The following is a 12,382-nucleotide window of genomic DNA, read 5'->3' as shown; positions in this document are numbered from 1 at the left end:
CCGCAGCAGGATCTTCCATCCCCTGCCCTACCAGTATTTGTGCGCCCTGGCTCGGGAGGTAAATCGGAAAATCAGCTTTCCAGACCCCACCTCTCCATCCGGCCATGGTGGTATGCGGATGAGGCCGGTGCTGTACTGCTGCTGCACCCAGGCCCCCTGCGTTGTGGTAACAGGCTGCTATCACTACACAGGGGGCCTGGGTGCACACTGACAGTGCAGCAGCAGCTTCCATCCAGATAGAAATTGTACAGTAAAGCGCCGGCCCTGCCCCCTCACCCGCATACCACCGGCAGTCCGGCACCAAACGCTACTGCACCCATGGACCCCCAGGCTGTTATCACTACACAGGGGCCGGGCCTGGGTGAGAAGCTGCTGCCATCTTACCGCCTGTGGCGCAAGAAAGTGCCGAGAGGAGAGCACAGCCAACTGCCAGCCCGCGCGACCACAAGAAAGCCCGCCCGCCCGCACGCAGCCAATAAAAAGGAGGGCGACGCAATACGGGTGTAGGGGGGATTGGCTGGCCAAGCACATTATTAATTAGAGACTGCTTCAAGGTCCCCCCTCCCCCAGCAGCAGAGTAGTTTATTCCAAATGCCTCCGGCATTGTCCGGGCAGCGATTAGGTGGCGCTGAGAAGACGGGGAATACAGAAAATACCGCACATACCGTCCTGGCCAAGTTGAGGTCGGTTAACCGACCCCAGTGACGGTATCGGTATTTTCGCGGTATACCGCCCAGCCCTAGTTATGGGTGATTTCAACATACCAGATGTGGATTGGAATATCCCTTCTGCACTTATATGTAAAAGCAAGAATGTAATGGAGACCCTTACAGGGGCATCTCTAAAACAGCTTGTGACGTCACCAACCAGAGGAGAGAACATTCTAGATTTAGTATTTACTAATAGGGATCGGGTATCTGACGTTAGAGTGGAAGAAAATTTAGGTTCCAGTGACCACCAGTGTGTATGGTTTGACATACAAACTGACTGCGTCCAATCCCATACTACAACAAGAGTACTGTATTTTAGGAAGACAGATTTTAATAAAATGGGGGAGTATTTAGATAAAGAATTAAGAGGGTGGGATAAAACATTGGGAGCGAGCACTCGGTGGGCAGAATTAAAAAATGCCATATTAAAGGCAACTAGACTACATGTGCGAGAAGTTAGCAAAAGTAAATGGAAGAAGAATCCATTGTGGTTTACTAGAGAGGTTAAGGTCATTGTAAAGGGAAAAAAGGCAGTGTATAGGAAGTATAAGGAGACTAGGAATGAAGCTGACAGAGAGACGTATAAAAGTATACAGAAGGAGGGAAAGCAGATTATAAATGCTGCTAAAGCCTCAAAAGAAGAAGAAATGGCAAAATCTGTTAAGGAGGGGAATAAAACCTTCTTCAAATATATGTGACAGGAAGAAGAATGGCTGCAGCATTAGGAAGAAGAATGGCTGCAGCATTAGGAAGAAGAATGGCTGCAGCATTAGTAAAATAAGTAATGGGGAGAATACTTTTATTGATGGAGATAAGGTGGACGCTGACTATTTGAATAGTTACTTTTGCTCAGTGTTTTCAGAAGGCGGCCTTCACAATCACAGGATGGTTGGACACCGCATTGCCTCCAGTTATATGGGTTCAACTCAAGTATTTTCAGAGGCTGAAGTTGCAGAGGAACTTGCCTGTTTAAAGCTGAATAAGACGATGGGTCCAGATGGCGTCCATCCCAGGGTTCTTAAAGAACTCTGATCTGTGATTGTTGCCCCCATGACAGATCTGTATAACCAATCCCTGCTAACAGGAGATGTCCCCGATGATTGGAGAACGGCCAATGTTACACCAATCCACAAGAAGGGGAGTAGAGAAGAGCCCAGTAACTACAGGCCAGTGAGCTTAACATCTGTAGTAGTGAAAATGATGGAAACTCTTCTAAAAAAAAAAAAGATAATGGATCACCTAAGAATTAACAACTTGATGGATCCAAACCAGCATGGCTTTACTGAGGGCCGATCATGTCAGACTAATCTCATTGATTTCTTTGATTATGCCACAGAAGTGCTGGATGAAGGTGGTGCTGTGGATATTGCCTATCGGGACTTCAGCAAAGCTTTTGATACAGTTCCCCATAAAGAGCTGATAGAGAAGTTGGAGAAAATTGGACTTAATCCCTGGATAGTTCTGTTGATTTGTGGTTGGCTGAAGGATAGATATCAAAGGGTTGTTGTTAATGGTGTATATTCCAAGCAGAGACTGGTTACAAGTGGTGTGCCACAAGGGTCTGTTCTGGGTCCTATTCTTTTTTTAATATGTTTGTAAGTGACATAGGAGAAGGTTTGGTAGGTAAAGTTTGTCTGTTTGCTGACAACACAAAAGTGTGCAATAGGGTTGATATTCCTGGAGGTGTCAGTAATATGGAAAATGATTTAGCTTTGCTAGATAAGTGGTCCAAACACTGGAAATTGAAGTTCAACGTTTCCAAATGTAAAATAATGCACTTGGGGAGGAGGAATCCTCTATCAGAGTATCACATCGGCAGTACTGTGTTGGAAAAGACTTCAGAAGAGAAAAGTATAGCCTTTATTTATTTTAATCAGGATGGCATCAGTGATGCATGCTTTTTTGCAATTCTGCCTATGGATTGCTATGCTTCAGTATAAACAGTTGGTCATATATCATATATTTAAAATGGACCCGTTAAAGGGAACCAATCAGCCTGTTTAGGCTGATATGGTTCCCTTGAGCATTGTATTAAGCACCTGGAGCGGCCCCGGCACGTACCGGCCCCAGCAAGTGCTTTATAACGGAGAAAATGACTTTTATTCCCCGGCTCGTGACTAGATACGAGCGGGGAAGTAGTCATAGTGGGCGGCTCCCCACTCGTATGTAGTCACTGCGCTCTGCCTGTCAGCGCGCTCGGTGGGATGATTGACAGGCAGAGAGGTCCGTTACTGGCCTCTCCAGGTGCTTTATACAGTGCTCAAGGGAACCATATCAGCCCAAACGAGCTGATTGGTTTCCATTTAATTTCTATTGGGGCCTCCATTCCGCACCACTGAACCATATAGGTACATATTAGGTCCAGGTGCTCATTTTTTATGTAATGTATTGGCGGCCACAAAATTGTTAATTTTCTAACTGGATGTGTGGATGGCCAAATAGAAATCAATGGGTCTGTTTTATGTCTGTAGATCAGAAAGATCAGATAAGTGGCAAACATTTGCCTTATTTTTGGCCCAGCATGGATCAATTTTAGGTTGCAGAAAGGGTCATATTGCATATGCAGTCTAAGCTATCCTTCCTTTCATTGCAGCATCCAAGCTTTGCTCCGATTCGAGGACAAGAGCTAATAACAATAATAATAATAATATTATATTCCGCAGCACTTTACAATTCTGGGGTACATACATGGACAATAATAATAATAATATTATATTCCGCAGCACTTTACAATTCTGGGGTACATACATAGACAAAAAATAGACATTACAGAGAGATACATATAATTATCCATACATGAGGAGTGAGGTCCCTGCTCGCATGCATGAGCTTACACACTATCAGGAGGGGGTGCGAGACAGAATGGCAGAGGGGCAAAGTGCATCATTGTTCTTATGGTCCGGCCATCTTTATAAATAAGGCAGTGCAGGTAAGGGTGGGAGAACCTGTCACCAGCCAATGCCTGCATGCACAGGTCTAAGTGCTTAAATGCTTGGTGTGTGTATATGTATGTGTCTGTGTGTGGCGGAGGTAGGTGTGTGTGGGGGGGGGGGGGAGAGAGGTTGAGGGTAGCAGTCAAAATTAGGGATCCTGGTAAGCCTGCTTGAATAGATGCGTTTTGAGGGCACGTTTGGAACTTTGTGTATTGGAGGTGAGTCTGACAGTCTTAGGTAATGCATGCCTTGGAACTGGTGCAGCTCGGGTGAAGTCCTGGAGACGGAAGTGTGAGGTGCGGATTAAGGTGGATGTTAGTCTTAAGTCATTAGAGGAGCGTAAGGCACGGGTAGGGCTGTAGACAGAGATGAGGGAGGAGATATAGGGAGGTGCAGCACTGTGGAGAGCCTTGTGGATGAGCAGGAGGACTTTGTATTGTATCCTGTGTTTAATAGGGAGCCAGTGTAGTGACTAACACAAGGGGGAGGCATTGGTATAGCGGCTGGACATGGAGATGAGCCTGGCCGCTGCATTGAGAATGGACTGGAGAGAGGAAAGTTTAGAGGAAGGAAGGCCGATTAGTAAGGAATTGCAGTAGTCAAGACTGGAATGGATCAGAGCGACAATAAGAGTTTTAGCAGATTCGACAGTAAGGAAGGGACGGATTTTAGAGCTGTTGTTTTTTAGATGCAAATTTACAGGAACGTGAAAGATTTAATATGAGGAGTGAAAGAGAGATCAGAGTCAACTATAACCCCAAGGCAGCGGGCTTGTTGTGTAGGGGTTATGGTCGTACCACAGACAGAGATGAAGATGTCAGGTGGAGGGTGTTTAGCAGAGGGAGGGAAGACGAGAAGCTTTCTGAGGACACAAATGTAATTTTTCTAGAGCAACACATGAAGGCTCTGGTTTTATTTTATCAGAGCACAGAAAAGTGAAAGCTGAGCTGTTTGGTTCCTAAAGGAACTCAAACATGTGGCCCAGATTCATCAGTAGGGTGCATTCACATGTCAAACTTGTAGTAAATACTTTTTGCGACTGAATATCTTTTCCATATATTCCTTGTTCAGCTGTTTTGAGACAGTAGATAACATTTCTGCAACAACTGTCCTGTGTTAATATACCTATTAGGCAGTCGGTCTGTGACCCATTTTAAAGATCTGTTGTCCTCAAAGTTTAAAATACAACCACATTCAGAATTAATACCCTTAGCTGTTCCTTGGTGCCATAGTTTACATTGTGGTGTAAAATATTTTAGAAAGCCATGTGATGCATGAAATTTTGTGCACTCCTATGCTTATCGGCACACTTGCACGGACTGTCCTGCTCAATACTTTGACAGACTAGCCAAAAAGTTTAATTGTTTGACGGTTAATGTAATTCAATTACTATGTTTAATGACGACTTCTGCCTTGGTTATGTTATGCGGAGGTAAACTGCCAGTCATGTTACAATTGTACATGTGTGTTCAGCTGAATATGGATAAGGCTGGCTTCACACTACGTTTTTGCAGTCCGTTTAACCCCCCCCCCCCCCCCCAAAGACCGGTTGAAAAACTGATGCAACTGCGTGCATCCGTTTTTGATCAGTTTTTTTTTATTGACTCCCATTATATCAAAGATCAAAATGGATCTTTTTTTGTTTGTTTGTTTGTTTGTTTTACTGACCCAAAAATTAGGTCTGCCAAGTTTTTGGCCTTTTTTTTTTTTTTTTTTTTTTTTTTATATAATGGAAGTCAATGGGAAAACGGATCCACACAGTTGCATCCGTTTTTTTTAATAAGTTTTTCATCCGGTTTTGCAAAAACGTAGTGTGAACCCAGCCTAAAGGGCCTATTACACGGGTCGTTTAGAGGAGCAAATGAGTGCTCTCAGCGCTCGTTTGCTCCTCGTTCCCCGCTTGCAGCCGCCGCTATTCAACACTGCTGCAGCGAGCGGGTGAGTGCGGGAGGGGGCGGCGGGGAGCTGCCGGGGGGCAGCCCGGGTGATCGCTAATCATCCGGGCAGCCCATAGGATATAGCAGCGTCTGCTGCCGACGCTCCTATTCAACGGAGCGACGGCAGCAGATCGCTGCTATATCAGTCGCTTGTTTTTCAACATGTTGAAAAACAAGCGACTGCAACGATCAGCCGACATGAACGATGTCGGCTGATCGTTGCACTCTATTCCACGGGACGATTATCGTCCGTAGCGGCCGAATACGGACGATAATCGTTCCGTGGAATAGGGCCTTAACACTGTTACATGCACTTATACTTAGTACAGTCTAAAATTGATAACCTTACTCATATATATAATTTTTTTATTTTTATTTCAGACTGTTGATGACGAAGCGATAGAGGCATAAATGAAGGCCAAATAAGCAAGGCAAAACGATGCCCAAGGGTGGGTGTTCTAAAACACCACAGCCAGAAGAATTTTCTCTCAGCTACGACATGGTGGAGAAACAAACTGGGAAAAAGGTAGGAAACCCTGTACTTATGATGAACTATTCAGGTATATTGACCTCACTGAGCAACTGGCTTTTGTATAGCTATTTTTAATTTTGTTAAAGGGGTTATTGGTGTTTTTTAAAAACTTTTGTTTCTAAAACTGCTAGCACTGCCCGATTTAGATGAGGTCAAACGCTGTGTTCTGTGCAGTCTGTGTTAGCGTTATCTGCAGAAATTCTGTCTTTTATTCTGGCGGGAGAGAGCCGGGAACTAGTTACCTGCTCTCCTCCTGTCAGTACGCTCTGCAGGGGTTAATGACAGCAAAAGAGGCTTCTAATCGGCCAAGATGATTAGTTCCTGGCTCTCCCCCACCTCGTCTGCCAGAATAAAAGACCAAACTTCTGCAGGTACCACAGACTGCATAGAACACATGGTAAGACAGCAGTTTACCCCATCTATTAGGCACTGCTAGTAGCTTTAAAACCAGTGATTGGTTTGCTTAAAATAAAATTTGAGCCAGGTTTGTCCGATTTTTTTGTGGATGGTATTACAGCTAGACTCCATTCACTTCTGTGGAAGTGAGCTGCAATACCACACAAATTGAAAACAGAGTGGTGTTTCTGTATGAAATATTTTTGTTTTGGATGTCATGAATCTTTTGTGGTGTAGTAGAGGTGTTGACGCATGTAGCTCAGACCCACATTTAAAGGGAACCAATCACACCCAGCACGCTTCCAAAACATCCCCCTGTACCCTCCGTGCCCCCTCTTAGACCATATTCTTACTTTTATGATGTCCCGTGCTGTATGTAAATGCTGGGCAAGTAGTCACGGTGGGCGTATCTAGTCACTGCCCTGGGCGGTGGAATCGCTGTAATCACGCCCAGAGGGGCGTGAAAGACCTGCGTTCTGCCGACGTCACCTGGGGCCTGCGTTACATGGCAGCGGGGCGGTGACGTCTTTGGCCCGCCGTGCATGCGCTTTACGGCGAGAGAAGATGCTGACGTACTGCCGACGTAGAACGCAGGCCCCGTGTGACGTTGGCAGAACACAGGTCTTTCAATCACGCCCCTCTGGGCATGATTACAGCGATTCCAACCGTCCAGGACCCTGACTAGATACACCCAGCGTGACTATTTACTTGGCATTTACATACAGCGCGGGACATCATAACAGTAAGAATACAGTCTAATAGAGAGGGTCACGGAGGGGGCAGGGGGGATGTTGATGTGCCAGCACGTTTCCTTATTAGGGTGATTTTGGGCGTGATGGGTTCCCTTTTAAAGGGGGGTACGTATTAACTTCAACTAAAGGGAGGAGCAGAGGTAGGACTGTTTTCATGGTAAGAACACAATGAACAGCCGTCCTGCACTGTATAGGTGACCAGATAAGAGGGAAACATTTGACTTTTATTTGTGGCCCAGCATGGACCCATTGAAGGAGGCAGCTTTCCTTCCCTTCAATGCAGTATCTCAGGGTGCCTTTACACAGAGATTTATCTGACAGCTTTTTTTAAAGCCAGGAAGGGATTTGAGAAGAGGAGAAATCTCAGTCTTTCCTCTCTGACCTGTTCTGTCTATAGTCCATTCCTGGCTTTGGCTTAAAATATCTGTCAGATAAATTTGTGTAAGGCACTTCTAAGCCTTGCTCCCACTTAGTAGTGAGACACAAAGTGGCCAAGAGTTTAGTGTTTTTTTTTTGTTTTTTTTTTATGGGATAAGTACTTCTATCTATGTCACTTCATTAACAAAAATGTTTAGGAATTTAGGCTTTAACATGGAGGAAAGTTGTTTGAGATAAAAACAACAATTTAAGTAGCGACTACTGTCATCTACGTCTGTCACACGATTTTGTCTTGGACTATTGGGACCCAATTTTTATTTTTATTTTCTCTGTCTCCCCCCCCCCCCCCCATTGCTGTAAAGGGCAGCGGAGGTAGTGACTCACAGCTCTGCTGCTGCCGAGATGAAACCTTCCATGTTTTCTGCAGATGAGGGATTCACTGTTATTTGTATGATAATACAAATGTTGTGATCATCCTGCAAATGTCTCCTGTACAGCAGAAATAACATTATCTAGATCTGAAGATGCCAAGTCACTGGTGACTTGTCAAGGTTAGACTACCATGCTGACAATCTACTATCTTATTACATTTCTGCTTATGGAGCCCTGCTGCAATTTATCTAAACTGGTGTATCCTTGGCCGAACTGATGATCTTTCTAGTCTCCTGGAGATCTGACCTGTCTTTTGAAGAGAGAGATCTGCTTGCTTTTAATTTGACTCCATCCACAATTACCAGCTGAAGAGAACAGATTTTACCAGTGTTCTGGTTCTCTCATTATATTGGATTTTCCTGTTTAAACCTTTTATATCTTTTAAAAGGCATTTGTCAACTGCTAAGACATCCATGAGTATTACTGCAGCATTAGCCTATTAGACACACATATTTGGCTGAGGTGGTTCAGCCAAATTTAGGTTCAGCTCATTAAGGTTTCTTTCCATCGAGGTTTCAAGTATTTGACGAGAAAGCAAAGCATTATTTGCTATTCTCATTGTTAGAAAAAAATGTCCCAAATTTTTAAAGCAAAATATAAAAGGAGCGGTCACTAGATGAAAGCAGAAAAACCAGGAGGCGCTCCTAACTGCCTCCTAGTTGTCCAGCTATGTGTTTGTTCCCCTCATGGTCTCCTTCTTTTTTCATAGTTCCTGGCACATCGCCACATAAAAAGCTTGCTTAGTCAGTAACTAAGGTGGGACACTAAAGCCACTGATTGGATGAGTAGGGCAGTTTTTTGTGGTGCTTTAATGCCTCAGGAACTGGGAGATAGAGGACCAGCAGGGGGCAACAGAATAGTTGCATTGGACTTGTATGTTGTATTTGAACCACCCCTGCTGTCTTGCAACTTTTGAATTTGCCTAGATAACATCTCTAACCTTCTCCATTTTGCTCGCTCATCTAACTTTTGTAAAAAAAAAAAAAAAAAAAAAAAAAAAAAGCAAGATCATCAGTAACCCCTTCTACCACCTCATGCAGTTTATAGTTGTCTATGTACTACTACCAGACAGATTAGATGTGGGGCGTTTTGGTATGTTTTTTTGTTTTCCTAAGTCTTTCAATGTTTCCATGTCAGTAAATTTACTTTAAAGGGATTGGCCTCTTAATAGTAAAATTGCTCAGTGTACAGTATTAGTAAAAGCTGTAAGTACACTTACTGACATCAGCTCCCTGTGTACCACATTGTACTCCCTGTTAAAATCAGACTCCCCTCCTCCAGGCTGTGCTGTCCTGCTCTGTGGTGAGGCTGTCCATAAGATGGCCGACATGGAAGAGCATGTGACCATGACCCCCCCCCCAGTGTCCACCGTTAAGCCTGTATATGCCTATGGTGGACACTGGGGGGTGGGGCATAATCACATGCTTCTCCATGTCAGCCATCTTATGGACAGACACACCACAGAACAGCCCAGCCTGGAGAAGGGGAGTTTGATATTAGCTCTGAGGTACACAGGGAGCTGCTGTCAGTATATACAGTGAGTACAGTTACTAATACTATACACTGAACTATTTTACTATAAAGTGGTCAACCCCTTTAACATATGGAAAATATGTGATCAACCACATTTTTATGTACGTGGGGAAAAAAAGTCTACAGACCCATATGAGGTGGTGGTTATTTTTGTGGGGTCTTTTTTGTTTGTTTTTGTTACACCAATTGCACTTTAATAACACACAATTTTTCCATAACATATTCCGTGAAGCAAAATATTTCGAAATGGGTGAAGTGCTATTTTTCAAGGTTTTTTTTTTGGTTGTCATTCCTATGCTGATCGACATGTGGTGAATCTGAGATGTGGTCTATACCCAGTCAGTACAATTTCAGCTTAAAACAATTTATATAATCTTATTTGACTACTTTTAACATAGTTACAGATCAGAAGATTTATTTTTTTAATTATTTTTTTTATAATATGGGGCTTTATAAGGGTTCATTTTTTGTGCCATGAGCTATAGTTTGTACTGTCAGTCATTTTATGTTGCGCTCTACCCTACCTTAGAGCAGTAAAAAGGGTGGACTTCATTCTCTTTTCTGTTTGATCCTTCTGGTTTGTTCACAAAAACTGCAGTGGCAGTGTTGGTAAAAAAAAAAAAAAAAAAACTGTTTTCCACCTGGGGTTTTTCAGTCATGGCATTTAAAAAATGCATTTACTGATTTAAAAAAATAAAAATAAAATAATAATAATAATAATAATAATGCTTTTATTTGTATAACGCACACAGAATCTGCAGCACTCATGCATTTTTGCATAATTGGCAAAAACTATGTAAAGATACTACAGACATCATGGACTCAACACAGATTTCAGTGAACTTGTCTGACACATTTAGATCTGATGATTCACACTGACAAAGCAGTCCAGACTTCCTTTAAAGTGTCACTGTCGTGAGAATTTTTTTTTGCAGAAATCAGTAGTCCAGGCGATTTTAAGAAACTTTGTAATAAGGTTTATTAGCCGAAAAATGCATTTTTATCATGAAAAAGCAGTTTGAAGCTCCCCCCCCCTGTCTTCATTGTTCTCCTATGGAGAGAGCTAAATAAAAGACCAAAACAGGACAACAAAGAGTTATCTCCCCTGACAGTCACCACTGATCTCTCTGAGCCCTGATTACAGCTGTCACCCAGCTCCATGCCTGTAATCCTCTGTTATCATCTTTCTGCTGTCGGCTAACTTCCTCCCCCCCCACTTCTCTATAGAACAGACAGGGTATGTCTGATGCAACAAGTCACAATTTCCTGATTTTTTGCAGTGGGTGGAAACAAGGAGGGAGGGGGGGGGGGTACCTGGGAAAAGGCTTTTTAAATGCAGATAATGGCATATTTGGCTTATAAACCCAATTACAAAGTTTCTTAAAATCGCCTGGACTATTGATTTCTGCAAAAAAGACAGTGACTCTTTAATTACTGACTTGAAGGGGTATTCCCATCTCAAATAACAGTTATACTTGTAGGGTCTGCCAAGTTAAATACCTCTACAAATACCTTTTTATTAGCAAACTTGTCTCTTTCTCCTGATATGCTGCCCCTTCCCTTTTGATGACAACTAGTCATTTAGGTTACTGACCACCACTCTATTCTAAAAGGCAATTGTCGGGCTGGTGTATGTATTACAAGTATTAAATATTGGCGATCAAAGTGTGTGTGTGTGTGTGTCAGTGTCACTTTAAGTCCCCCTGGGGACTTCTGTCAGTCACCCGCTTTTTTGCATTATGACTGCAGATTGTGCTAAGTGGGCCTCATCTGCGCATGGGCCCCCACCCTGGGGCAGGGCCAACAGTGGCGACTTAGGGGGGGCTAAGTGGTGCTGTTGCTGTGAAGCCCCGCCCACTTAGCTAAATCTGCCTTTGGTAAATAAACAATCACCCCCTCAATCATAACTTTTCATATGTTACTTCCCATGGTGAGAGTAATATTTATTTGTATAGCTCCAGCAGATTCTGTAGTGCTTTTTTTTTTTTTTTTTTCTCCCCATACATACAGTACAGAGGTTACATAATACACAGTTAAATAATTAGAATGAATAAAAATACAAAGTGTAAACGATCAATGTAAAAACCGCCAACACCACAAATCACGGATCACGGGGCGCAGGTCCAGAGAGAAATGATGGAAATAGGGTATAAGAAAGTTTAATAAGACCCAACGCGTTTCGGAACCGCACCGAAAGTGTAAACGAGACCTTCTAGTTGGAGCTTACAGACTGACTGGGTAAAAATTCTTTCCATACATGTTATCTATTCCGTCTCCTTCCCCCAGTACTGAGCTGCTACTTTCTGCTGAAGGCACAAAACTATGTATGAGCTTTTCTTTCTAACTCCGCCTCCTCCCCCCTACTTTTTAAAACAACTGATAGACTTAAAAGTCCCTGATGACTGGCTTTGTTGCAACTTTATTTGTCGGCAACATCAGATTAACTCTCCCAGCATTACAAAGAAGCTCTATAGTTGCAGATAAAGCCTGCCAGGGACTTGTTTACATAAGCCATCTCAGAAGGGGAGGGTGAGACTAAGAAAAGCTCACACTTTTTGTGTAGCTCAGAATTTGGAGAAGGAGACTGAATAGATAAGTATGGGAGGAATTGTTCTCACTATGGGCAGCAACATATGAAAAGTTATGTTTGAGTGGAATTACCCCTTTATGCCCTATTAGGGCACAAAAATGTTAAAGGGGTCATGTCACTACTTTCGGCGGATAGCGAAATACGCCGGCCCATAGAATGGTGTCTATGGAGCTGGTGGAAAGGCGCGCG

The 12,382-nt window shown here is 43.3% G+C and overlaps 1 protein-coding gene across 2 annotated transcripts in view; it reads left to right on the top strand.

Annotated features, from left to right (window-relative positions):
• Window positions 1-12,382, top strand: part of ANKRD11 (ankyrin repeat domain containing 11) — a 218,881-nt gene that overhangs the window by 121,289 nt on the left and 85,210 nt on the right. For both annotated transcript variants that reach the window (XM_069966057.1, XM_069966056.1), the window contains one exon: window positions 5,962-6,106. In XM_069966057.1, coding sequence (XP_069822158.1) covers window positions 6,020-6,106 — 87 coding nt within the window. In that variant the 5' untranslated portion in view covers window positions 5,962-6,019. The remainder of the gene's footprint in view (window positions 1-5,961; window positions 6,107-12,382) is intronic.

The sequence above is a fragment of the Dendropsophus ebraccatus genome, chromosome 4, assembly GCF_027789765.1.
Source record: "Dendropsophus ebraccatus isolate aDenEbr1 chromosome 4, aDenEbr1.pat, whole genome shotgun sequence".
Lineage (NCBI taxonomy): Eukaryota > Metazoa > Chordata > Amphibia > Anura > Hylidae > Dendropsophus > Dendropsophus ebraccatus.
This window is presented reverse-complemented; position numbering and strand designations above follow the sequence as displayed.